At 48.0% G+C, this 27,972-nt stretch overlaps 1 protein-coding gene across 1 annotated transcript; it reads right to left on the bottom strand.

Moving 5' to 3' along the window:
* Positions 1 to 6,760: 6,760 nt before the first annotated feature.
* TIMM44 (translocase of inner mitochondrial membrane 44) lies at positions 6,761 to 26,507 on the bottom strand. The gene is made up of 13 exons (XM_033136740.1): positions 26,478 to 26,507; positions 24,926 to 25,030; positions 24,412 to 24,588; positions 21,864 to 21,944; positions 20,314 to 20,463; positions 18,097 to 18,236; positions 16,617 to 16,702; positions 15,631 to 15,723; positions 14,175 to 14,299; positions 13,427 to 13,477; positions 11,836 to 11,925; positions 10,254 to 10,364; positions 6,761 to 7,600 (listed from the first exon to the last, which is right to left on the bottom strand). Exons 1-13 carry the CDS (start codon positions 26,505 to 26,507, stop codon positions 7,481 to 7,483), a joined length of 1,359 nt encoding a protein of 452 aa, XP_032992631.1. The 3' UTR covers positions 6,761 to 7,480.
* Positions 26,508 to 27,972: the final 1,465 nt, after the last annotated feature.

Here is a 27,972-nt window from a genome sequence, read left to right as displayed (position 1 = left end):
AGAGCAGAGCTGGGTGGCAGGCAGCTGTCTGCCTTGCCAAGAGTTGTGCTTTAATGAGAATAAAAAGCAGGGGGAAGTTAGAGAACCACATTCTTGTCGCTATCAAAGTTTTAGTGGAGGTGCATGGGTGATACATGAAGTAATCGACCTTCCGCTGCATATGATGTTCTCTGTCGCCTTGCAGGCAGGGACCTGATCCGGGGAAAGCATTGCCCCACCCTCTCTGACCTCCCTTTCTTTTTTATAAAGTTTTTTTTTTGTTTGTTTATCGGTTTTACATGGTTTTATACATTTAAACTTTTGTCCATTTCAAACATTAAAACAAAAGCTTCTTTCGAAGCTTCGGACCTCCTTCCCTCCCTCCGTGGGTTCCATATTTAAAATAAAAATTTCTGCATTTTTTTAAAACCATAATCCATCTGTTATATACAGGTGAAACTCGAAAAATTAGAATATCGTGGAAAGGTTCGTTTCTTTCAGTAATTCAACTTAAAAGGTGAAACTAATATATAGTCCATCATCTTGGTTCTTCTTCTTCTTCTTCTTCTTCTGGTTCTTCTTCTTCTTCTTCTTCTTCTGGTTCTTCTTCTTCTTCTGGTTCTTCTTCTTCTTCTTCTTCTTCTGGTTCTTCTTCTTCTTCTGGTTCTTCTTCTTCTTCTTCTTCTTCTTCTTCTTCTTCTTCTGGTTCTTCTTCTTCTTCTTCTGGTTCTTCTTCTTCTTCTTCTTCTTCTTCTTCTTCTTCTTCTTCTTCTTCTTTCCCTTCGTAGCCAAAGTAAGATTGACTCCCATAAACACGGTTTTAACAAGGAGTCCGTAAGTGACTGTGAAGGCCAATTCTGGATCCACACTTCCTTCCACAGTGGGGACATTGTGGGTGGGAGTTGATCCCGGTGAGGGTTTGCCAAGCGTGCCTTCCTCTTAGCACGTTTCTCCCTCTCGTCCTGAGTTCGAGTGTCTTCAAAGCCCACGGCACCTTTGGCCAAGGCTGTTCTCCAACTGGAGCGCTCGCAGGGCAGTGTTTCCCAGTTGCCGGTGTTCTTTTTGGTCTTTAAACCTCTTTTGTTGACCACCAGCATTACACTTTCCATTTTTAAGTTCAGAATAGAGTAGTTGCTTTGGAAAACGATAATCAGGCATCTGCACAACATGGCCAGTCCAACAAAGTTGATGTTTGATGAACACCTTCAGTTGGTGCTGGGAGAAAAACTTCCACCTGAAACCCTGGAGAGCCATTCAGGAGAGCCAAGTGTAAAAAAAGATAAATTCTGCTGGCCGTTGTGCAACTCAAAAATAGCTGCTTCCCAAGGTTTTAATCCTCCGATGGCATCCTCCAGAATCTCTTCCCTCCATGCACCCACTCCTGTAAAGCTTTGATTCCTGCTATCGATCATGAAATAGCGGTTGTTGATGTCCAGCATGCCCGGCGCCCCCGCCAAATTGTTTTGTTCTGCAGCTTTGTTGCAAATACATTTCAGGCTATTAAACGCCACCCTTTCTCCACCCAGCCAGCCGAGTCATAAATATGTCAGTAACTTGCTGGACTTTGCCATCTTGCTCTGAGTTACTCTGCTTTCTTTTCCTGCTATCAGCAAAACGGGACACTCTCACGCTGAAAAGCAATTTGCTGAGTGTTTCAGGGACGGCCTCTCCCTCTGCCAACCTTCCGCCCGCCCTTCCCCAAAAATCCCAGGCCTAACAGTGACTACTTTGCCCTGGGAAGACCAGCTGTCCTCTTCTGCCAACTTCCCTATTAAATCTTCATTTGATCATTTAATCTTCGTCTGCCAGCTCCTCCGTGACATGCAAGCTACCTTGGGAATAGCTGCCTGCTGCCAGCATAAATTCTATTGTCTGGACCTGTTGCCAGAGAATCCTGGAGCTCATCGGGAAGAAGAATTTGGATTTGATATCCTGCGTTATCACTACCCGAAGGAGTCTCAAAGCGGCTAACATTCTCCTTTCCCTTCCTCCCCCACAACAAACACTCTGTGAGGTGAGTGGGACTGAGAGACTTCAGAGAAGTGTGACTAGGCCAAGGTCAGCCAGCAGCTGCATGTGGAGGAGCGGAGACGCGAACCCGGTTCACCAGATTACGAGTCTACCGCTCTTAACCACTACACCACACTGGCTCCTTCCTCGTGGGTTCAGTCCAAAGGAGAGCAAAACACAGCTACATCTAGGGAGGGTGATAATCTGGGGGCGCTGACTCAGAGGGGCTGAACCCCTTTGAGCCCCCCAATATTTGCTAGCGAGGGATGAGCCTCCAATGTTTGTCTGCCTGGGCATCATGTGTGACGTCACCACTCTGTTGCGCACAATGCCCAGTCATCGGGCAGTTGCGGGAACCAGGAATGTGGCGGCACCTTCTCTTGCCACTGCCATGGGCTGGAGGCTGCTTCCCCTCCATGGCAGTAGGCACGGGATCCGCCGGGCACCATGCTTGACGTCGCACACGACCCGTGGACATGGAGAGCAAAATCAGATCCGTCCGTCCCCAATCTCCCTCCTGAGTCGGCGCGGCTAGTGATAATCCCGAGTGAGAGACAGGTCATTGAGAAGGAGGGACAGGTGGGTAACTCCAGTGTCACCGTGATAATCCCGGGGGAGGGAGGGATCATTCAGAAGGAGGGACAGGTGGATAATTCCACTGTCACAGTGATAATCCCGAGTGAGGGGTAGATCATTCAGAAGGAGGGATAGGTAGATACCATATTTTTCGCTCCGTAAAATGCACTTTTTCCCTCCTAAAAAGGGAAACCGTCTGTGCTTCTTATGGAGTGAAGGCTCCCTGTCAAGCAAGCGGCGAGAGGCAGGGGGCGACGGGCAGCGGAGATGCTGCTCGTTCCTCCCCGCCTCCATTTGCAAAAGCAGGCTGTGCGCGAAGCTAGCGGTTCTCCCCCTTGCTTTAAAGCCAGCTGGGGACAAGGGGTGGACCATAGCGTTCTCCCCTTCTCCCCAGCTGGCTTTAAAGCCAGCGGCAAAGGGGCGGGGGAGGAAGGAGGAACGTCCCCACCCCACCCCTTTGCCGCTGGCGGCGGCGGCTGCAGAGGAGGAACGTGCAGCCCAAAAGCTGCTTTCTCCTCCTCCGCAGCCGCCACCAGGTTTGAGTCAGAATATTTTTCCCTTGTTTTCCTCCTTTGAAAAATAGGTGCGTCTTATGGTCCGGTGCGTTTTGCGGAGCGAAAAATATGGTAATTCCAGTGTCACAATGATAATCCCGAGAGAGGGATAGATCATTGAGAAGGAGGGATAGGTGGATACTGGTAATTCCAGTGTCACAGTGATAATCCCGAGCGAGGGATAGATCATTCAGAAGGAGGGACAGGTGGATACCGGTAATTCCAGTGTCACGGTGATAATCCCGAGCGAGGGATAGATCATTCAGAAGGAGGGACAGGTGGATAACTCCAGTGTCTTAAGTGAGGGAGAAAAACATTTCTAGATGCTGTGCATCATTTTATGCTTGTCTAATCACGCCTTTCTCACACTTTACATGGGTGTGTGTGTGTGTGTGTGTAGGTAGTTTCTTGCTTTTCTTCAAGAAGCAGATTCCATCTGCATAAAAAAAACTTTTTATGATTGTTCATTAAGCCTCCGAAAGACACGATCGCAAAAGAGGCATGATTCATCAGCTTGGAATGGGTGCCACAGGAATTAATTAACTCCTTTTTTAATGCTCTCTGTGTGTCCCCCCCAGCTGCAATAGGTAAACTACCCTCTTGCATTTTGCACCGACCTGCTGACTTTGTCAAGTTGCACCTTTTCTTAATGTCGCTTATTAAAAATCTGTATTAATTAAGTGCAATGGGGCAAGGGGAAGGGGGAATTCCTGCCTGGAAACTTTGCAGCTTTCTGCAAATGTGGAAGACACACCCGGAGACTTTTTCACACCCAAGATGCACATTTTTGTAAGGGCCCGCCCTATTTTTGTGATTGCAAGTTGTTTTAAACTTCATTTTAGATTGTTGTAACCTGGACCCTTTTTCCGGAATTAGGATTGCCGGAAAAAATATCAACAACCTCAGATATGCTGATGATACTACCTTGATGGCAGAAAGTGAGGAAGAATTAAAGAACCTTTTAATGAGGGTGAAAGAAGAGAGCGCAAAATATGGTCTGAAGCTCAACATCAAAAAAACTAAGATCATGGCCACTGGTCCCATCACCTCCTGGCAAATAGAAGGGGAAGAAATGGAGGCAGTGAGAGATTTCACTTTCTTGGGTTCCATGATCACTGCAGATGGTGACTGCAGTAACGAAATTAGAAGACGCCTGCTTCTTGGGAGAAAAGCAATGACAAACCTAGACAGCATCTTAAAAAGCAAAGACATCACCTTGCCGACAAAGGTCCGTATAGTTAAAGCTATGGTTTTCCCAGTAGTGATGGATGGAAGTGAGAGCTGGACCATAAAGAAGGCTGATCGCCGAAGAATTGATGCTTTTGAATTATGGTGCTGGAGGAGACTCTTGAGAGTCCCAGGGACTGCAAAAAGATCAAACCTATCCATCCTCAAAGAAATCAGCCCTGAGTGCTCACTAGAAGGACAGATCCTGAAGTTGAGGCTCCAGTACTTTGGCCACCTCATCAGAAGAGAAGACTCCCTAGAAAAGACCCTGATGTTGGGAAAGATGGAGGGCACAAGGAGAAGGGGACGACAGAGGATGAGATGGTTGGACAGTGTTCTCGAAGCGACTGGCATGAGTTTGGCCAAACTGCGAGAGGCAGTGGAGGATAGGCGTGCCTGGCGTGCTCTGGTCCATGGGGTCACGAAGAGTCGGACACGACTGAACGACTGAACAACAACCTGGACCGAGAACTTATGGTGAAGGGAAGGTACTAAAATCGCCATCCTCATCCAGCTCCCTCCTCCCTGTAGCACAGTCTTGTACAGTGGTTAGAGGGTCACGCTAGGACCTGGGAGACCAGTTAAAATCCCCACTTGGCTGAGAAGCTCACTGGCAGACCCTGGGCCTCTCAGCCTGGCCTACCACACAGGGTCGTTCTAGGGATGAGGATGGGGAGAACAACATTTGCTAACTCCAAGTCCTCGGAGGAAAAAGTGGGGTGTATACAGGTGAAACTCGAAAAATTAGAATATGGTGGGAAAGTCCATTTATGTAAGCAATTGTTTTCATTAGCTACTGGGGTTTAATATATGAGATAGACTCGTGACATGCAAAGCGAGATATGTCAAGCCTTTGCTTGTTATAATTGTGATGATTATGGTGCTCAGCTGATGAAAACCCCAAAGTTGAGATTGTGAATTTGGGGTTCTCATCAGCTTTACGTCATAATCATCACAATTCTAACAAGCAAAGGCTTGACATATCTCGCTTTGCATGTCATGAGTCTATCACATATATTAGTTTCACCTTTTAAGTTGAATTACTGAAAGAAATGAACCTTTCCACGATATTCTAATTTGTCGAGTTTCACCTGTATAATTGGAATAAATGAGTAAATGGATGAGAGGAAAGCGAGACCAAGAAAGGATAGAGGAGAAAGTGGGTGTGCAGGGGAGGGACGGGAAAATCTGAAAAGCTTCAGTTTCCTTCCGTTTCCAGTTTTTCCAACCTTAGATTACATTTCCACATCAGTTCGAGATTCTTTTTTAAAAAAGAAGTTTGCATCAAAACCCACCATTTTTTTTGTCCACAGTTTTGCCCAATTACACATTTGTGTGGTTTTTTTTGCGAAGGCAATCTCGGCTAACGCAAAGCGTCTTTGTATCGCCGGCTCAAGTTGTCTTGAAAAAGGTATCACGGTCTGAATGCTGTACCGGCGTCGGAACATTTGTCAGAATATATCACCCAGCTCTAGTCGGTAGAGAACGAGATTCTTAAGTTTCGGAGCTGTGGGTTCGAGATTCCTGCATTGTCTGGGGTTGAACCCTTGCCGTCCTTTCCAACTCTACAATTCTATGAACACACACCCACACCACCACCAAAAGAAAAAGTTTCAAAACTTTTCAAAAGTTTCAAAACTTTTAAACTTCTTGGCAAGACTCCCATCCAGAATTGGGAACTTCTTGCCTGCCTGTAAAAAAAAGGTAAAGGACCCCTGGATGGTTAAGTCCAGCCAAAGGCAACTATGGGGTTGCGGCACTCCTCTTGCTTTCAGGCCAAGGGAGCTGGCATTTGTCCGCAGACAGTTTTCCGGGTCATGTGGCCAGCAGGACTAAACCGCTTCTGGCGCAACGGGACACTGTGACGGAGCGCACGGAAATGCCGTTTACCTTCCCATCACAGTGGTACCTATTTATCTACATGCACTGGCGTGCTTTTGAACTGCTAGTTTGGCAGGAGCTGGGACCAGAGAAATGGGAGCTCACCTCGTCACGGGGATTCAAACCGCCGACCTTCGCATCGGCAAGCCCAAGAGGCTCAGTGGTTTAGACCACTGCCTGTTTGTGGAGGGAACCCCATGGCAGGAAAAAGAAGAAGAAGAGTTTGGATTTGATATCCCGCTTTATCACTACCCGAAGGAGTCTCAAAGCAGCTCACATTCTCCTTTCCCTTCCTCCCCCACAACAAACACTCCGTGAGATGAGTGGGGCTGAGAGACTTCAGAGAAGTGTGACTAGCCCAAGGTCACCCAGCAGCTGCATGTGGAGGAGCGGAGACGCGAACCCGGTCCCCCAGATTACGAGTCTACCGCTCTTAACCACTACACCACACTGGCTCTCAGGACAGCTGGTCAAGCTGCTCACTCTGCCCTGCCCCCCACTGCTGTACAGAGACACTGGGACAAGCAAGCTGACTATACATATTTAATTTAAAGAGGTGGTAGAAGAATCTATTGCCATGATACCACTTGCCCAGATCAGGCCGAATCCGAGTGTTTGGGGCAGGCGGGGTGGAGAGTGTATGTGTGTGTCTTGTGGCTGAGGGCCGTCACAACCCCTCACAGCCGCAGCCCCCTCCCAACTGCTCCGTGTGCCAAGCTTGCAGCGGAAGGGCAACCATGGGGGGTGGGGGGACAGGACCCTCCATTCCCTGAAGCAGCAACCCATGCTGAAAGACCTTCCCTTGCCCCATAGAGCGATTTCGCTTCCCCGTTCCGCAACCATAGTTCGGGCCTTCAACATCCACGGTGGCACAAGCGTCTCTTTGGTTCTGCTGGCGGGTGGGCACCGTGCAGGGCCAGGCTGCCGCCTGAAGCGCAGGGGAAATGGGGACGACGAGCCGGGCTGCTTTGGCAAAGTGCCGCGATCCGAAGCAGGGGTCTTTCCTCGCTTGTCCCCCCACAACGGCGAGGCCAAGAAACTCCTGAGGGTTTGGCACACTGCTCCAGCGTCAAGGAAACACCCAATGCCCGACACCCAAGTCGTTCCCCGCTGTCGGCCTTGGAGCCGCCACCCCCGGCGTCCTCGGCAAAGCAGCGCCACCCCCAAGTTGCCCTCCTGTCTGGCCTCCGTGCGAGGAAAAACGTGCTGCTCCCGTGGTCTGGCAGGATGTTCGGGCAGAGGAGACGCCGAGCTCATAAGATCTGCTCAGTGCTTGAGGCGGAAATGTCCAGCAGCCTCCACGCAGCGTAAGGGTTGAGCTCGTCCGGGTCTCTGCAGAGCGCCCAAACGTAGAGCATCCGTAGAACTTTCTCCTGCAACGGGTGGGGACGTTCGGAGTTACGGACAGTTCACATCACGGCATGGGTACTAGGGCTGTAACTTTTTGACTCTCCGCCCCCCCCAAAACCCCCCACAATTCCCTGTATCATAAGCACTGGGAAAGGGGACTAATTCTTCTCAGCTGTGAAAAAAAGTCACCCCGGAATGGAAAGCTGGAATCGCCATAACTCGTAAGTGTTTTTTAATAAATAAATAATAATAAAATAAAATTTTTTATTTATACCCCGCCCTTCCCAGCCAAAAAAAAACCGGGCTCAGGGCGGCTAACACCAATTAAAATCACAGCAAAAAACATAAACACAATCAATTTAAAATAACAGATTAAAATACAAATTTAAAAATTCAATATTAAAACTGCAGTCTCAATTTCAATAACCCACCAATAAAAGAATGAAGCATAAATATCAAACAGAAACCAACCCAAAGGCCAGGTGGAACAGCTCCGTCTTGCAGGCCCTGCGGAAAGATTCCAAATCCCGCAGGGCCCTGGTCTCTTGTGACAGACCGTTCCACCAAGTCGGTGCCAGTACTGAGAAGGCCCTGGCCCTAGTTGAGGCCAACCTAGCGTCTTTGTTGCTCGGGACCTCCAAAAGATTATTATTTGAGGACCTTAAGGTCCTACACGGGACATACCAGGAGAGGCGGTCCCTTAGGTACGAGGGTCCTAAAACTTTATGGAACTGTTTAGAACTTTTGCAGCTGCCCGAGACTTCCTAAACCTGTATCAGGAGAATTGCCGGAAGTAGGAACCATCCGTACTCTGAAAGTTATCGGTGCGCACAGAGAGCGCAATCCAAGTTGGGGGGGGGGGGACATTGCGTTGCATGCAGCAGAAACAAAAGACAAATCGCCACCTCTGTTTATTCTAAGCGATAAGAAGCAAAGTACGATGTGCAAAGCGGCGTACAAGTATTAGAAAACTTGCAAGCTCGTACTTAAGGGACCGCCTCTCCTGGTATGTCCCGTGTCGGACCTTAAGGTCCTCAAATAATAATCTTTTGGAGGTCCCAGGCAACAAAGATGCTAGGTTGGCTTCAACTAGGGCCAGGGCCTTCTCAGTACTGGCCCCGACTTGGTGGAACGGTCTTGTCACAAGAGACCAGGGCCCTGCGGGATTTGGCATCTTTCTGCAGGGGCCTGCAAGACGGAGCTGTTCCACCTGGCCTTTGGGTTGGTTTCTGTTTGATACTTCATTCTTTTATTGGTGGGCTATTTGAAAATGAGACTGCAGTTTTAATTTTGAAATTTGTCTTTTAATCTGTATTTTAAATTGATTGTTTTTATGTTTTTGCTGTGATTTTAATTAGTGTTAGCCGCCCTGAGCCCGGTTTTTGGCTGGGAAGGGCGGGGTATAAATAAAAACTTATTATTATTATTATTATTATTATTATTATTATTATTATTATTATTATTATTATTAACGTGTATGCATGCTATGCATGTTGCATAATACATGATACAGTTACATATACAAAAATTGGTTCACGGATTTCAGGGTGACCTTCCACACACACACACCCAAAAAAGATTTTGGAATGACAGTTCATTCCTTTGTTTTTAGGCAAAAGCTCATCTAACTAAGCTGCAGGAAACATGAGGTTGTAAAGAGGTTATAACCCTAGCAGACAGCACCCTGCTATTTGATAATACCCATACATTTCCGTCTATAAGACTATTTTGGGGGACTCAAATTTAAGAAAATGGGGGGGAGATGCCCCAGAGTTGTTGAGCTTTTTTGCGGAGGATTGCCCAGAATTGTTGAGCTTTTTGTAGGGGGGAGGGTTTGCCAAAAATCGGCTCACCCGCACGCATCAGAAAATCCACCTCCTGTCTGTCCCATCGCCGACAGAAGCTGCCAATCGCCCACCCAAATGCCGGAGCGTCAACCGATCAACACCAATAAACATGCACAATAGCCGCTGACATCCAAGGCAGCAACCAGTCAAATGTCCGCGCTATGCACTGTCCATGTATAAGACGCCCGCCCCCCACTTATTAGCATGATTTTTAAAGAAAAAACATGTGATGTTTGGAGCTTTAAGGGTTAAAGAAGCTCAACAGTTCACTCCTCCCACAGGGATGAGGATGTGTCACAACATCCGGGTTATCTGCTGTATGCAATGCCTTTGTGATTTATGTGACGCACCGTTTAGTTCTTGGTCAGTCCTATTTTCACTTTTGAGAGGATCGGAGAGACCGGAGATGGCTTCCCAATCTCCGGGGAAAGCTCTGTAATTTATATGCTTGTAAATAAAGCTTACTTGCTTTAATCAAGCCAGACTTTGTGGGAGTTTAATTGCTGGCACGAAAGGTACACACACCGTTGCGCAAGAAGAAGTTTGAAGAAACACTCTGCTAAAGCACTGGAGAGGCAGGAGAACGCAGAGGAAGCGTTGCTGGACACCACTCCAAGTGCTAAACTGGTTTTAAGGCTTTTCCAGTTAAAACCAAAAGCCCCACAGCCTTATACACAGAAAAGTACGGTAATGATAGTTGCTTTGGGAACCCGTCTGCCAGGAGAGGTCTGTCTAGCCTAGCCCAGACGTTTGGATGCAACAGAAGGTTAAATGAAGGCAGCTAACAAGGCTTGAGTTGTGCAAGGCATGTTGGGCAAATTATACTCACTGGGTCTCCTTCCACGACTTCCCCTTTCTGGTTTTTGATCACCATGACTAGCTGAGCTTGGAAAGTGATGATCAGCACGGGTCCCTGCTCCATCATCTTGCCCATCGCGAGCTGCAAAGCGGAGAGAAACTTCAAGTCACTAGTCTGTTAACGGTGGCGGGTAGCTCAGCCGGGAGAGCAAGAGACTCTTTAATCTCGGGGTTGTGGGTTCAAACCCCATGTTGGGCAAAGGATTCCTGCAGGGCAGTGGGTTCTACCGGGCTGCTGTCAGGAGCCAAAGCCAAGCGTAGTTCGGCAATTAAGGAAACACCATGGCGTCAGTGAAGTTAGCTTTTTATTCAAAGAAGGTAAGACGGCGCAGGCAACTGTTCCCAGTAGGTCGTGGCCTAATAGGTAAAAGGTAGAGGACCCCTGGCAGGACTAAACCGCTTTCTGGTGCATGACGGAAACCAGAGCACATGGAAACGCCATCTACCTTCCTGCCGCAGCAGCGGTGCCTATTTATCCTGCAAGATAAGGTCCCTACCAAAACCTTGCAGGTGGCAAGGCTCTTCATGTCTTATCTCAAAAAAGGCGAACCGGCCAACTTCAGGACTTGTAAAGGTCTCTGCTACTTTCCCTTTTGATTAATACCCCTGGCTGGCTCATTTTTGGTGGCCATGATATGGTTTCTTGCTCTTGTGGTTTTATGTTTCCCTGTGTTTTATGAATGTTTTTGTGTTTATGTAACGTTTATAAGGGCTTATAGCCGTAATCTATCTATCTATCTATTAGAAGGCTGATCGCCGAAGAATTGATGCTTTTGAATTATGGTGCTGGAGGAGACTCTTGAGAGTCCCACGGACTGCAAGAAGATCAAACCTATCCATCCTGAAGGAAATCAGCCCTGAGTGCTCACTGGAAGGACAGATCCTGAAGTTGAGGCTCCAGTACTTTGGCCACCTCATGAGAAGAGGAGACTCCCTAGAAAAGACCCTGATGTTGGGAAAGATGGAGGGCACAAGGAGAAGGGGACGACAGAGGACGAGATGGTGGGACAGTGTTCTCGAAGCTACTAGCATGAGTTTGGCCAAACTGCGAGAGGCAGTGGAGGATAGGCGTGCCTGGCGTGCTCTGGTCCATGGGGTCACGAAGAGTCGGACACGACTGAACAACATCTATCTATCTATCTATCTATCTATCTACTTGCGCTGGTGTGCTTTCGAACTGCTAGGTTGGCAGGAGCTGGGACAGAGGGACAGGAGCTCACCCCGTCGTGGGGATTCGAACCGCCGACCTTCCGATCGGCAAACCCAAGAGGCTTAGTGGTTTAGACCACAGCGCCACCAGCGTCCTAATGGCCTAACGAGGCAGTTGCGAGGAATGAAGGTCCCTGCCTTCCCACTGCTCTCCCAAGTCTCCTCCCCTCCAGGCTCTGCTATGAAGGATGGTGACGAGTAACAAGCAGGTTTTGGAGCTCCGCAGATAACAGGGTTGTAAATAGTTATGAAGGCTCTGCCGCCGGACAGGAGGGAGCGAAAGAAGAGAGCTTTGACTGCCCGATGTCCCGGTCCAGGCCAAGAAAGGGGGGGCAGGCACTCACGTCTACATTGTCAACGTCCAAAATCCTGGAGTGGAACTGAAGCCCCATCGCTTTCGCTTGCTGAATTGGGTGTGCCAGCTGGCTGTAAGTCTGAAAGAACAAGAAGTTAATTCCATAGTATTATTTATTGAATTTATATATGGCCCTTTACTTCAAGGAGCTCAAGGCAGCACATCCCCCCACAATCGCCCATCACTGGGCAATATCAGCTTTTCAACATTGTGACGCATCAGTGGTACGTCGCAACGTTGAAAAGCAGAGGGAGGAACAAGCAGCCGCCGCCAGGGACGGAAGGAGTCAGCTGGTTTTTTTCATATCTGCCTCCTTTCTCAGCGGGCTCTTCCTGAAATGGATGCAGCCAACCAACAAAAGGGAGACAACGGGGGGAAACTAATTTGCCCGGTCTCTCCTGATCTCTTGAAGTGTCTGATCTCGTTCCCTCCTTCCATCGTTTCTGGAAGCACAGAAGAAAGCAAATTGACGCTGCAGTGTTTTTAGTGAAGTTTGGCGATAATTCCTTATGTGCGTATATATGAATTTTCGCATACTGAGCAGGAAGACAGCGGGGCCTGTGTGCAGTGGCATAGCCTGGGTTGCCAGTGCCCGGGACCGCACAGGAGGAGGAAAATGGACGGAGTACGCATGCATCACACAGATCGCAGCTGCAGATGTTGTCAGTTTGTATTTCTTAGTGCAGAAAGTATGGATCTGACGGGTAGAGATCTTTCCTATTCTACTTAAATCAAGAGGGTTCTGGAAGCTTCTCTGTGTGAAACAAGCAGAAGGTTCCTAATGTTTGGGTTGTTCCTTCAGAGAAGCCGAGTACAGCTGGCTTAAACTCTTCTGTCAAGGTCATGCTGACTATAAAAGTAAGGCTAGAAGGAGCCTGGGGTTCACTTTTTCTATCTATCTCTTTTCCTTCTGGTGTGGTGTTCTGTACATCGTATGCTTAGTGTTAAGGTTTTGACTTATTATAGGCTATTGCAAGTTTAAGTTAAGTCTGCTGCAACTGGATTTCTTATGGACAGTGCAAATCCTGAATGTATTGGGACCATTATGTTCATTTGCCTTCAGCAGCAGTAATGCTCTGCTGGGTGAAATACAATCGCCTCTGGTCTGTTTTTGGGAATCCTGCACGACGTGTTTAAGTTTTACTCTGCTAGCTATACCTCGGAGTTCTGCTCTGGATCAATACTGAGTAGAATTCCATGACAGAGGTAAGAAGAGTTGTTCTGTTGTCAGGAGACATCCCTGGTTCGCATGGAGAAGCCGTTGTCAACGGAGCCCAGCCAAAATTTTTGCGCCCGACAATTCTGCACCTGGGGCAACTGCCCCGTGGCCCCGCCACCACGCTACGCCACTGCCCGTGTGCATGAAGTTAAAAAGAGCATCCCTGGATGTAAACTGGCAACCTACCTTCTTGTAGAGGCCAGCCAGGGCAGCCTTTGGGAAGCCTGCGAGAGCAAGGTGTGAGCTCTCGTGCCCTTGCAATGGCTTTTGGGACACTCTCAGATGTCAGGATGGAAAAGGGGCCACCCTCCACGAACCCCGCCAGGACCAACCATGCCATCTCCCCAAGGCAAACACTCACCGCCTCGTAACACCAGTCCTTGAGGATATCCAGGTCTCCGGTTATCATGGCCTAAAGGAAAGAGGAGAGGCAAAAGAGCATCACACACAAGGAGCTGCGACCAGGGAGGGACAAGCAGGAGGACACCAAGGGCCTAAGGGCTGTGGCTCGGGAGAAGGTCTCAGGTTCAACACACACAAACACACACACACACACCCCAGCATCTCCAGGTAGAGGTAGGAATGCTGCTCTGCTTGAAACCCCAGAGAGCTGCTGCCAGTCAGTGTAGACAATACAGAGTCACGTGGACCAATGCACCTGACTCTGTACGAGGCAGGTTCAGATATTCCTGAATCTAAAACTTTCCCCAAACTCTCTTCCTTGAATCCGAGTTCTAATAAAGGCTGTTGAATCAGAGAACTGAAGACCAAGAGTTATCTAGTAATATAATAAATAACAACAATAACAACAGTAACAATTTATTATTTATACCCTGCCCACCCGGCTGGGTTTTCCCCAGCCACTCTGGGCAGCTCCCAACAGAATATTAAAAACTTGATAAAACACCAAACATTAAAAACTGCCTCATCTCTCTATACTCTGGACTTTGACACCTTCCTGAAAGCCATGAGTTGACTCTCTCTCTGCTGTGATGACAAGGCCACTTCCCACATTGCCACCTTTAAGCGAGCCACACACACCCCCATCGCTGCCTGGGCACACAAGACATCCCCACACCCCAGCCGCCTCTCCCCCCCCCCGGACCTGCCTCTAGGATGTTGGGGATGATGTCGTCCTCGCACTGCTTAAGGAAATGGTCCTTGTCGAAGTTTGGGTCGACGCGGAGGATCTCGGTCAGGACCCCCGACATTTCCGTCTTGGAGAACAGCCCGCCTGCCAATACAATCAGGGGAAACACAGGGTTGGCATGAGGGGATTCAGAGTGGCATGGGGGGATGAGAAAAAGAGCCAGGCTTCCGGAAGATCTGACTTTAAGCAAGGGCTTGGTTCCCGGGGCCAAAGGGATCGGCGAAGAATCACTCAGCGACCCAAAACTGTCAGCTTATGCCGTGAAAAACCAAGCTGCTAGTCCTTAAGACCATGGGGGGGGGGTCGGGGTGGAAGGGAGAAACCCTAAGCAAGGCATCTGGAAGAAGCCAGAGAGTGACCCAAGTGCACTTCTTCCTACAGGTAACTGGACAACACTTCAACCGCTAAACCACAACGCGATACAGGCACACACACACACACACCCACCCCACTTATGAGCATGTATATGTGCATTACTGGGAAACAGATAGATAGGTTTGGACCAGGAAATGGCGGGAGAGAGCTTGAGAGTCCTCGTGGCTCATGAGGAGACCCTCCTGGAGTTCGGAGAGGACGTCAGTGAGGGCGGAGGACACTCCAAAGGGAATGGAGGCGCAGTGGGGCTTTGTTTACACTGCTCAGCCTCCCCGCCATCTAGCAGCTGACACGTGGGGTAGCGCAACAGCTGCCGCCACCTTTCCACCCATCCTCCGGTCTCCTGTCTGCCCCTGAGCTTTAACTCTAGTCAGAGAGGGAGTTGTGTGCAGAGAGAGGGGTGGAGAGCCATTTTACGTTGTGAACCAGAGACCTGAGGGCAAAGGGAAAAGGTAAAGGTCCCCTGGATGGTTAAGTCCAGTCCAAGGTGACTATGGGGTAGCGGCGCTCATCTCACACAAAGCACAGGTGGGACCTGCACCCTCAAAGCACAAAAACCCTCCTTTGGAAACACACAGTTCCTCAGAATACCCATTTCACAGACCGTAAAGTAAAGGACCCCTGGGCGGTTAAGTCCAGTCAAAGGCGACTATGGGGTTGCAGCGCTCATCTCGCTTTCAGGCCGAGGGAGGCGGCGTTTTTCCGCAGACAGCTTCCCAGGTCATGTCCAGCAGGACTAAACCGCTTCTGGTGCAACGGGACACCGTGACGGAAACCAGAGCGCACAGAAACGCCGTTTACGTTCCCGCCTCAGTGGTACCTATTTATCTACTTGCGCTGGCATGCTTTCAAACTGCTAGGTTGGCAGGAGCTGGGACACAGCAATGGGAGCTCACCTCACCTCATTGCAGGGATTTGAACGGTCGACTTTCTGATCGGCAAGTCCAAGAGGCTCAGTGGTTGAGACCACAGCGCTACCCGCATCCCTATAGGGCCAGCCAATAGCACCTGAGGGGGGGAAGGCAAGGAGAGAGACTCACCGATGAAGTCTGTCATCTTGTCTGTCACGACGCGCGAGGCCCGGATGATGGCGTTGTCGCTCTCGTCGTATTTCATTTTCATTTCAAAGAAACCTGCGGGGAGGGGGACAGAATCAGCAGTGGCCTCAGCCCCATTTCCTCCACCCCCCCCCAAAAAAAATATCCACTCTGCATGGGGGCATTCCTCCAGGTGAAGAGGCCCAATGAGGCCTAATTTGGGCCCCCAGGCCATTTGGGCTAATAATAATAATAATAATAATAATAATAATAATAATTTATTTATACCGCGCCCATCTGGCTGGGTTTCCCCAGCCACTCTGGGCGGCTCCCAACAGAATATTAAAAACACGATAAAACACCAAGCATTAAAAACGTCCCTAAACAGGGCTGCCTTCAGACGTCTTCTAAAAGTCAGACAGTTGTTTATTTCCTTGACATCTGATGGGAGGGTGCCACCACCGAGAAGGCCTTCTGCCTGCACTGCCAGTCAGAGCAGGGGCAATTGCCCCTGTGGGCCCCCACTGCCTCCTGACGTACAACTTTAAGCAAGCTTGGCGCCTGCAGACTCACTCCTGGAATAACAATGGCTCCCAACAGAATATTAAAAACACGATAAAAGATCAAACATTCTAAACTTCCCTAAACAGGGTTTCCTTCAGGTGTCTTCTAAAAGTCAGGTAGTTGTTTATTTCCTTGACGTCTGATGAGAGGGCGTTCAACAGGGCGGGTGCCACCACTGAGAAGGCCCTCTGCCTGGTTCCCCGTAACCTCGCTTCTCGCAGGGAGGGAACCGCCAGGAGGCCCTTGGCCCTGGACCTCAGTGTCTGGGCTAGATGATGGGGGTGGAGACGCTTCTTCAGGTACAGGGCCTGGGCTCGCCTTCTCTATGTGTGGCGCTGGGCCCTGCCCAACTCAGCCTGCTCGGGAATGCCTGCGTTTGCAGGACCAGGTGAGGGAGAAGAGCTCTCCCTGCAGGCGCCGCTTACGGTTGAACACCACGTTGTTGTCCTTGAACTCCTTCCACTGCTGGTACCATTTGGAGTCCTTGTGGAGAACCACGCCCATCGCCTCCCTGGGAGAAAAGGAAGAGCCAATGAAGGATAGGGAAGCTGCTGGCCTGCTCATGATCTTTATTATTATTTTTATTTTTAAGTTTCTATGCCGCCCTACACCTGCAGGTCCCAGGGCGGTTCGTAGCAGAAAAGCACAATGGAAAAGAATAATGTGTTAAAATATAATAAAAGTATTGTTACCATGCCGGCATTCGAGGGATGAAGGGAATGAAAACAGTTTGAAGGAAAGAAAGTGGAGCAATGAAATGCCTAAGAATGTATGGCAGAATGGAGATAAGAAAGTGTGCAGGGTTGTAAGCTTACCTTAGTTCAAGCAAAGGGATATGTCAGGAAGACGGTAAATACTTTATGTGAAGACGGAGCAAAGCATTTAATTTTTTTATTATTATTTTTTAATTTTTTTCTCCTTTTTAAATTTTTTATCTTATTTACTTATTCTCTTCTTAGTTGTGCTTATTGTATGTGTACATGTATAATATACTTTGTTCAGAATTGGGAAATATGATGCATATAATCAAAATAATTATTGTATATAACTTTATTTAAGTTTTGTATTTGCGTTTGACTTGTATTTGTAATTGGAGACTTTGTGTTTTAGTTTGTTGTATCTGTAAAATCTATAATAAAAATATCAATAAAATAAAATAAAAGCACAATGGAAAAGCACAATGTGCATAGCAATTTAAAAACAAAACAAAACTGAGAGCAACCCAATAATCCCTCCCTTGCCCCCAACATGTTTTAAAGGGGGCATGGGATGTCCATCAGCCTGGTTAAAGAGGAACGTTTTTGCCTGGTGCCTAATAGTGTATAATGAAGGCACCAGGCAAGCCTCCTAGGGGAGGGAATTCCACAGACGGGGAGCCACGACAGAAAAGGCCCTGTTCTCGTGTTGCCGCCCTCCGGACCTCTCGAGGAGGAGGCACGTGGAGAAGGGCCCCTTACGACGATCGCAGGGTCCATGTAGGTTCATACTATGCATTTTGTGTTTTTATATTGTGATTTTATGCTGTCAACCTGAGCCCTGAGACCTGCGGGTATAGGGGCGGTGTACAGATTGAATAAATGAAGTGCCAGAGACTGGACCCGGGGCTTTCTCTACGCAAAGCACTCGAGCTTCTCCCCACCCCGAGTTCAACAACTCACGGCCCCCATCCATCGGTTTCAACCTTGCCTACCACGACCAGCAGCAGCAGTAACAGAGGGGCTCCTAGCGAAGACTCTGTCAGAGCAATCCTAGGGACCAGAGCTTGCCCCCGGCCTCCATCTGGGCTCCATCAACCCCCATCCTCTTCAACACACTGCCAGGCTTCCACCTCCAGGGACGCAATTGGCAGCACCCACACACCCCTGCAAACTTCCTGCCGCCGCCGCTGCCCCAGGCATCACTCACTCGTTGGCTTCAAATATCCTCTCCTCCTTCAGCCTCTCGCCAGCAAACTCTGTTCGCTTCCGGAGCCTCTCCGGCCGCTTGTAAGGCCCCGTCTGGCCCAGGACACTCTCGTCAATCTCTTTCTTGACCGTCTCCACGCCCTGGAAGAGCAAGAGGCAGTTACAGCGGAGAGGGCAGGAGTCCCGCCGACTCTGAGAGTAACTGGATTCCCATCCCCCCAACAGACAACCGTCCTGGTGTTTCACTGCGTGGCCCGAAAAAAAAGCCCTTTTCTGTTTTGGCTGGCTTAAAAAAAAAAATTAGATAGATCTGCTGCCGCCGGGACCATATAACATCTTTGTTGGCACCCAGTACGTTTCAGAGCCCAATTTACAGTGTTGGTGCTGACCTTTAAAGCCCTAAATGGCCCAGGCCCTGTACCTGAAGAAGCGTCTCCACCCCCAACATCTAGCCCGGACACTGAGGTCCACCTCCGAGGGTCTTCTGGTAGTTCCCTCCCTGCGAGAGATGAGGTTACAGGGAATCAGGCAGAGGGCCTTCTCGGTGGTGGCGTGTGAGGTTTGGAGCTTTCAGGGTTAAAGAAGCTCAACAGTACGCCCCTCCCACAGGGAAGAGGATGTGTCATACATCCGGGTATCTGCTGTATGCAAATGCCTTTGTGATTTATGTGACGCACTGTTTATTTTCTGTTCAGTTTTACTTTCGGTTCTGACCGGAGCGGAGATGTCGTCCGAATCTCCTAGAGAAGCTCCGTGATTTATATGCTTGTAAATAAAGCGTGCTTGCTTTGAAACAACCCAGGCGTTGTGGGAGTTGCCGGCACGAAAGGCACACATACCGTTGGGCAAAAAGAAGAAGTAAGAAGTTTGAAAAAACTCTGCAAAAGCACTGGAGAAGCAGGAAAATGCAGAGGAAGCGTAGCTGGACACCACTCCAAGTGCTAAACTGGTTTTGAGGCTTTTTCCAGTTAAAACCAAAAGCTCATCATGGCGCCTTCTCTGTGGAACACCCTTCCCTGGGAACACACTTTGTCCCCAAAGTGGGACCTGCCTAAAAATACGGCCTGCTGTGTGAATGCAGGGAGCGATTTATCTTACAGCACACCTAATTGGCGGTCACGTTACCGGTGCACTAAGCGAGGGTACCTGTTACACCAGATGGGGCTGGAAATGCTCCTTTATGGAACCTGAAGCACCGACCGGGCAGCGCCCCCAAGACTAACTAGATCAGTGGTGGCGAAACTTGGCACTCCAGATGTTTTGGGACTACAACTCCCCTACCTCTCTCGCCCTGATCTGGCCACAGTGATCCATGCGACGGTCACCTCCAGACTTGACTATTGTAACTCGCTCTACGCGGGGCTGCCCCTAAAGCTGACCCAGAAACTCCAGCGGGTGCAGAATGCCGCGGCGAGGCTCCTTACCGGGTCTTTGCCGCGGGACCACATTCATCCAGTGCTTTACCAGCTGCACTGGCTCCCGGTGGAGTACAGGATCAGGTTTAAGGTGCTGGTTTTGACCCTTAAAGCCCTATGCGGTTTGGGACCCTCGTATTTAAGGGACCGCCTCTCCTGGTATGTCCCATGTAGGACCTTAAGGTCCTCAAGTGATAATCTTTTGGAGGTCCCGAGCAACAAAGACGTTAGGTTGGCCTCAACTAGGGCCAGGGCCTTCTCAATATTGGCCCCGACTTGGTGGAACAGCCTATCACGGGAGACCAGGGCCCTGCGGGATTTGGCATCTTTCCGCAGGGCCTGCAAGACGGAGCTGTTCCACCTGGCCTTTGGGTTGGTTTCTGTTTAATATTTATGCTTCATCTTTTATTGGTGGGTTATTTTGAAATTGAGACCTGCAGTTTTAATTGAATTTTAAATTTGTATTTTAATCTGTTATTTTAAATTGATCGTTTTTATGTTTTTTGTTGTGATTTTAATTGATGTTAGCCGCCCTGAGCCCGGTTCTCTGGCTGGGAAGGGCGGGGTATAAATAAAATTATTATTATTATTATTATTATTATTATTATTATTATTATTATTATTATTATTATTATTATTATTATCATCTCTGACCACATCTCTGACCACTGGTCCTGTTAGCTAGGGATGATGGGAGTTGTAGTCCCAAAACATCTGGAGTGCCAAGGTTCGCCACCACTGAACTAGATGGTCTCTGACTTGGGAGTAAGGTGGCATCCTGCCACAGGCAGAGCACAGCGTACCTGGGAGATGGCCTTGAACGCTGCCGTCCGTCCCAGCTTCTCTCCTCCTCTGGTGACCGATTCCGCAGACTGCTTCGCGGTTTTGGTGGCTTCTTCCACACCCTCCTTTATCTTCCGGCCGATATCGCTCTTACTGACTTCGTCGAAGCTCTGCAGCAAAAGGGGAAGAAGCCTTCCAGTCAGAATCCTCAAGCCAGTATTTTCCCTATGGTATGGTTGCATAAGTTTTGTTTAAACTAAAGCAAAAGCGCTGGAGAACTGTGATTTAAGCAACTTTACATTGCCTAGTTACAGTATTTTGTTAGAATGGGAAACGAAGGATGAGGAGGTTAAATCAGTAGTGATTAAACGGGCACGAGATTTTGGGCATAATATACAATTTGAAGACTGGGAAAAGCTGTGGAAAGTAAATTTGTAATTTACAGATTGTTCTTTGTTGAAGGAAAATTAAATGAAAATGATGTATAGATTGTACAGGTGAAACTCGAAAAATTAGAATATCGTGGAAAGGTTCATTTATGTAAGCAACTGTTTTCATTAGCTACTGGAGTTTAATATATGAGATAGACTCATGACATGTAAAGCGAGATATGTCAAGCCTTTGCTTGTTATAATTGTGATGGTTATGGCGCACAGCTGATGAAAACCCCAAAGTTGAGATTGTTAATTTGGGGTTCTCATCAGCTGTACGCCATAATCATCACAATTATAACAAATAAAGGCTTGACATATCTCGCTTTGCATGTCATAAGTCTATCTGATATATTAGTTTCACCTTTTAAGTTGAATTACTGAAAGAAACGAACCTTTTCACGGTATTCTAATTTTTTGAGTTTCACCTGTATATTACACCAGTCAAAATGGCCAAAATGTAAAAAAAACAAAAAAACCTGGTAATAGTACATGTTGGAAATGTAAGGAAAAAGAAGGGACTTTTTAATATGATGTGGTGGGAATGTAGAGAAGTTAAAAAATATTGTGAAATGATTTATAATGAATTGGGGGAAAAAATGTTTAAAAAGACTTTTGTTAAAAAGCCGGAAATCTTTTTACTATGGATTCTAAACCTGAGGCTTGCCGAACTACCAGAAAATGTGCATGTGGATCTAAAACGTTTCAATGAAAACTGAGAATGTAAGGGGCACGGAAATCTGACCAACTGCGGGAGGGGCAGGCGAGTGGGAAGGAATGAAATGGAGAAGAGGGAAAAGGGCACAGCTGGCTGGCTGGCGGGCACCCTCAGCAGCGTCAGTTCACACTCCCATCGATTTCCCTGCAGGTGCTGCCTGGCTTTTCTCATTCCAGGCTTCCTCATTCTCTCCCTTTCATACTTCCCCTCCCCGATCTCCGGGACAGGGAATAGTCGGAAATGTAAAACAAAACCAGGGGCTGAAGAGCTGTGGCCAACTACGTCTCGTCCGAAAGCAGACCGGTGGAAATGTATGGACCATGCCCATTTGTTTCAGTCGGTCTGCTCTGAAATATAAGCATCACCCGACATAACCCTAAATACTGATCCATCATATAGACATATACGAACACATACTTACGTCTTTGACTGAGTCCGTGATTTCTCCAAATTTCTTTTTAAGGACTTCAGAGGTCTTGACTGTCTCAGACTCTATTGTTTTCTGAAGCGGAAGGGGAGACAACAGAAGCAAATCAAACTCGGCCTCTTATTATCATCTATTATTTTACCAAATCATCCTGTGGCTGCTACGGGGGATTGCATTGTGTGTAGAAGAAGAAAAAGAGTTTGGATTTGATATCCCGCTTTTCACTACCCGAAGGAGTCTCAAAGCGGCTCACATTCTCCTTTCCCTTCTTCCCCCACAACAAACACTGAGAGGCTGAGAGACATCAGAGAAGTGTGACTAGCCCAAGGTCACCCAGCAGCTGCATGCGGAGGAGCGGGGAATCGAACCCGGTTCACCAGATTACGAGTCTACTGCTCTTAGCCACTACACCACACTGGCTCTCGTGTATGTTCTTGTGCCGACCAATCGGGATGGATGTCTTCCCTGCCTCCTTTTTATGTTGTTGTTATTTAATTTGCATTTTGTTTACTTTGAATCATTGTCTTTTAGTCATTTCATTGTATTGGCATTGTTTTGCAGTTAGCTGTCCTGAGCCCCAGTGTGGCAGAAAGGCTGGATGCAATTTATTTATTTCTAAGCAAACGAAACAATGAGGACTTAGAAGTCTTCCCTTTCGTAAACGAAGGCTGGAATTCGCTGGATGCAACAGTGCAGGCCAATTTACACGGCTGAGCCCTCAACTCTGATAAAGCCCCTATGACTCAGTGCAGGAGGAGACATTACTTTGAAACAATGCCTATCTCTCCTATCAATCAGAAGCATCTGTGGAACTGAGCCACTAGAAAGCTGTGCTGCAAACGAGGAAATCCCTGGCTCCTTGTGGACATAAGCAGGACTTTGGGTGAGCCCAGCTGTAAGGTCCTTGGGGTAGTTGCTCGCCAGTAACCAGGCAAGACTCCGTCCTGTCTTTTAACTGGTTTATTGTGCATACTATCTGGGCCATTCCATGAAAAATGAGCCTGATAAGAATGCTAGATGAGTGCTGGATTTTGGTGAGGAAGATTCCAAACATGCAGTCTAACCATTTTTTAAAGCTAAAGACAAAAGAAGTTTAGTTTATGGACCTTCTTTTCAAAAGTCCACCCACGTAGTCTTCACAGAAGTGTTCAAGTTAAAAGTTTTCTGATGATTGTCCCACCCGTGATAGCATTTTTTCCTTAATTTTGTATCGTTAAATTTCTTAAACTTAATTTCTGATTGCATATTTGTAACCAATAACATTGATTTAAACAGATATGCTGAGTTTATCATTGATTCACCTCCCAACTCGCAGAGTTTTTCCATAAATCAAACTTATCTCAAGCACCATGTCCTTTTTTTGTCCCACCCGTGACAATACTTTAACATTTAATAAAATTGTCAAAAATATCTATAAAAATGATTAAAAAAATTAGTAAAATGTTCAGTATCTTATTAAGAACATAGTTTAAATTTTGGTTGTTAATTTTTATGTATATTTACATTGTTACACATGTGTGAATACAAAAAACCATGGTCCAAGTGTCCCACCTGTGACAATGGAATGGCCCATTTACAGTGCAGAGCTACAAGTTCATGTCTGTATCAGTCACTCACAGAATCCGGGAGTGGCCCCTTCCGGCTGTGACCCCAACATAAGAGTTTCGGTATCCGAAATCTCCGCCTCCCCTCTTTGCGTTTCACCCTTCTGCGCACTTGTGGCGCCGGGAAATGGTGTGTCTCCCTCCTCGCCCGCTGAGCGAGGGGAGTGCAGGGTCTCTCCAACATCCCCAGAGCCTCTGCTCTCAAGACCCAGAGCTGCCTGCCCCCCCCCCACTGGAAACATCGCCGCTTCCTCCGCTGGAAGAGGAGGTGCTGCTGGTCAGGTGGGGTGGGGGGCTCTCTGTAACATCCTGAGAGCCCTTCCACCACCCTGCGCTGAGCCGGGGACAGTTCCCTGACACCAACACAATACTGTACAGGAATTAGCACACTGAAGGATTATGAAAACAGCTAATGTGAAGTGTCTGGACTCCCAAGAAAATTTGCGTAGAGCACTGTGACCACTTGAGCTGCTACACATTATTGACGTAGCCCATGTGCCCCTGAACTACACAACTCCCATCAACTTCCCTGACCACTGGCCATGCTGATCGCCGAGACTGCTGGGAGCTGGAGTCCAACAGCAACATCCAGAGAGCCACAGGCTCCCCTATCCCTACCCTAAGAGAGAGGCAAGCCCCTCTCTCTTATGAGAACGCCTCTTCCAAACAGAGACACCAGCTCCTATCTTTTACAATCGGGGAGAACGTTGCCTCTTAAAGCAAGCGCAGGCAACCTGCCCCCACACCCCGGTGTCACTGGGCCACAACTCACATCATTGCTTGGCACTGGGGGCCCAGCAACTTCGGAAGGGGCAGCTTCCCCATCCTGCTCCTCAGTTCCAGTCCTTCTCTTTTGCTCTGGTCTGCAACTGCCAGGAAGAGGAAGAGAAAGGCACCAGAGAAAGCAAGCCTCAACTGCACGAAGGAAACAGACTCACGTATTTCCGCCTCGCTTCCTGCAGGGCCTCCGACTCTTCCAGCTTCTTCGCTTCATCTCTGAACCTTTTAATACTCTCCTTCATCTCCTTGTTTTTGGCCAGTTCCTGCTTAATATTCTCCACAAAGCCGGAGATAAAACCTTTTCGGCCTCCGGAGGAGGAGGAGGAACATCGAGCCTAAAGAGAAGGTTTCCAGCATTAACAGTGTAAAGCAACTTCCTTTTCAAATCGGCCCTTTTATTCAGAACCATGAGGTCTGGAATCTTCTTTTATTCTAAAGGGAAGGGCCATAGCTCAATGGCAGAGCACCTGTCTTGCATGCAACAGGACCAAGGTCCAATATCCAGGTAGGAAAGATCCACTGTTTGAAACCCTAGAGAGAAGGTGCCAGTCAAGAGTATTTGCTTATTCCTCCCTCCCTCCCAGCCTGGCGGTTCTTCCTCTGCAGTGTCTAACTCTCAGCAACCGCCTCCACACCAATTATGCACAAAAAGGTTTGATTTGCAAAGCATACCTGGTAGAGTTCCAACGCAGGCCTGCCAGTTCGATGCACAAGGAAAGCATGGTGCAAGGGGCCTGAGCTGCGTCCGGATACAAGCCATACATTTAAAAGGCATTTCTAGAAGTAGAAAGGTAAGATGCTCTTGTTCAACAACAGCAACAACAACAATTTTTTATTTATATCCCGCCCTCCCTGGGCTCAGGGCGGCTAACATCAAAGTATAAGGTAAAGGTAAAGGGACCCCTGACCATTAGGTCCACTGGTGTCCGACTCTGGGGTTGCGGCGCTCATCTCGCTCTATAGGCCAAGGGAGCCGGCGTTTGTCCGCAGACAGCTTCCGGGTCATGTGGCCAGCATGACTAAGCCGCTTCTGGCGAACCAGAGCAGCGCACGGAAACGCCGTTTACCTTCCCGCCGGAGCGGTACCTATTTATCTACTTGCACTTTGACATGTTTTTGAACTGCTAGGTGGGCAGGAGCTGGGACCGAGCAACAGGAGCTCACCCCATCGCAGGGATTCGAACCACCAACCTTCGGATCGGCAAGCCCTAGGCTCTGTGGTTTAACCCACAGTGCCACCTGGGTCCCTAACATCAAAGTATGTAATACATTAAAACATAAAATCCAGCAATCGACTGAAACACAGCTTAAAATCAGAATAAATCAGATGGCAACCCACAATTTGTAACTATAGGGCAAAGCCCCCTCCCTCCACTTGCAAGACAGACTTGTTGAGAGATGGACAGCAAACCTCCAAACCTCATTACCATCACCTTTGCCATACAGAAACAATCAGCCACCTGAGACCCAGTGGCTAATTTTTTTAAGGAATAAGTGCTGGGGCTGCATTTGTCTGCACCTCCAATATAGAGGGGGAAAGGGCTCTCATCTTTAACACTGGATGGGTGAATGTGCTTTTTTAATTATTATTTTTATAGGCACTCATAACACGCTCAACGGCACGCTCTTCGTAACGTGTTTTAAATAATACAGACCAGTATTACTTTTTAATAGGAAAGCATTCGGCGGAATGAAGGAGAGGTACTCTGCACGTTGCTCAGCAGCTCCCCTCCCCGTTGCCAGGGAGCCAGAAGCAAAATCCTCAAGGAAAAGCAAAAAGAGAGGGAAACTCAGGGGCCTTCCCCCCCCCCCACCTTCCTCATGGGGCACAAGCTTCTCAATTGAAAGAGGGTCTGCTCGTTCCTTAGGAGCGCCGTCTCAACGGAAGGATGGGAGGGCCCTCTGCACGTGCTCAGGGGCTATGGGGTTTTCAGTCAAACGAGCATGCGGGAAGGAGCAGCAAGGAGGAGAGGGGGAGGGGAGCCCCTCTTCACATGCGCAGGGGCACCACCCCCTTCCTCGCGGCGCCCGAGCCTCTCTCTCCTGGGAAGCAGGAACGAAGGGCACTCTGCACGTGCTCAGGGGCACGGTTTCTTTCGAAATGGGGCTCGAGTCAAATGACCAGGCCCTGGCTCGGGGAGGTTTGGGGAAGGAGGTTGGGGAGCCCCCCGCAACACACAAACGAACGCGCCCCACCACCCTCGTCCCGTCCCCCCCCCCTTACCCGGCAACCCCACAGCGCGGCCGCCGCCATCTTTCGAAGGGAGGGAAGGAGCGGGTCGACCTTCCCGCCGGCGCCTTCCGATGACGTCAGGGAGGGGGAAGCGCCGGGCCCCCTCGCGTCGGGCGTTCACGAGAGCAGCCAGCGCGCAGGCGCAGAGAGGCTCTCGCCCCCCCTATTCGTTGTCCCGGTTGCCGCGGCAACGGCCCTTCCGGCCGACGGCGGTTTAACCTCTTCATCCGGGTCTTCCACGAGATGCCCTTCATTGGCTGCCTTGAGGATGTGACGTCATTTCAGAAGGTTCGCTTTGGACGTGCTCAGGGGCAATCTGCTTACTGTACTTTACGTAATAGATTATATTCTATTAATTCTATTATATATTATTATATATTATATTCTATTAATTCTATTATAGATTATTATAGATTATATTCTATTAATTCCATTATATATTAATTCTATTATATTCTAAATATTATATTTTAACCATGTTATACGTTTATTATTCTATTATATATAATCATTTTATATCCTACCTGGAAGAGGGAACAAGCTTGTTTTCTCCTGCTGGGGGGGGGGGCAGGGGCATGACTCGAACCCATGGCTTCAATTTGTGTTGTAAGAAAAAATCTGCCCTTATTCCCTTATGGCAGTGTTTTTCAACCACTGTTCCACGGCACACTAGTGTGCCGCGAGATACTGCCTGGTGTGCCGTGGGAAAAATTTGTTTATTTGATTTCTATTCAAGAGAATTACTTTATATATAGTCAATATAGGCACAGAGTTAAATTTTTTAACATTTTCTAATGGTGGTGTGCATCGTGATTTTTTTCATGAAACAAGTGTGCCTTTGCCCAAAAAAGGTTGAACAACAACATCAAAACATTATCGTAAATTCCATTACATCTTTTTTTTTTACATTGTCTTAATGACCTCCTCGCACCCTCTCCTTCTACGTACATTGTATCACATCTGTAGTAACCCCTAACCTCATAATTCTAACTATTATTCTTCTATTTCTAATATATTCTAACTGTTGCCTATTACTTCCATCTGCTCCTTTCTTAAATCTTTATTTTTGCATGATTTCTTAAATAGTCCTTAAATTTCTTCCAATCCTTCTCCACCGCGTCATCCCTCTGGTCTCGGATTTTCCCGGTCATTTCTGCGAGCTCCATGTAATCGATCATCTTCAACTGCCATTCTTCACCTTCAACTGCCATTCTTCAACTGTCAGAATCACTTCTGTCTTCCAGTTCTTTGCTAGTAATATCCTTGCTGCTGTCGTGGCATACATAAAAATTACTTTATCTTTATCTTTGACTGGGATTTCCTGGTTTACATGTAAGAATTTTAAGGTATTTTATTTATATATAATAATTGTTATTAATGTACCAAAACAAATAAGGCCACATGTCTGAAGAACAGGCCTCACTCCATTTTGACTCCCAACTGAACAAGTATTTCTTTGTCTCAGGAACAAAAGGGGGGGGGGTTG

This window comes from Lacerta agilis, chromosome 18 (genome assembly GCF_009819535.1).
Source record: "Lacerta agilis isolate rLacAgi1 chromosome 18, rLacAgi1.pri, whole genome shotgun sequence".
NCBI lineage: Eukaryota > Metazoa > Chordata > Lepidosauria > Squamata > Lacertidae > Lacerta > Lacerta agilis.
This window is presented reverse-complemented; position numbering and strand designations above follow the sequence as displayed.

Coding starts and splice junctions, on each gene's coding strand:
- TIMM44 (XM_033136740.1), bottom strand. CDS start 26,507: ATGGCGGCGGCCGCGCTGTGGGGTTGCCGG. Junction 20,464..21,863: donor TCACGGACTCAGTCAAAGAC/GTAAGTATGTGT, acceptor CTTTTGCTGCAG/AGCTTCGACGAAGTCAGTAA. Junction 16,703..18,096: donor AGGATATTTGAAGCCAACGA/GTGAGTGATGCC, acceptor CTTTTCTCCCAG/GGAGGCGATGGGCGTGGTTC.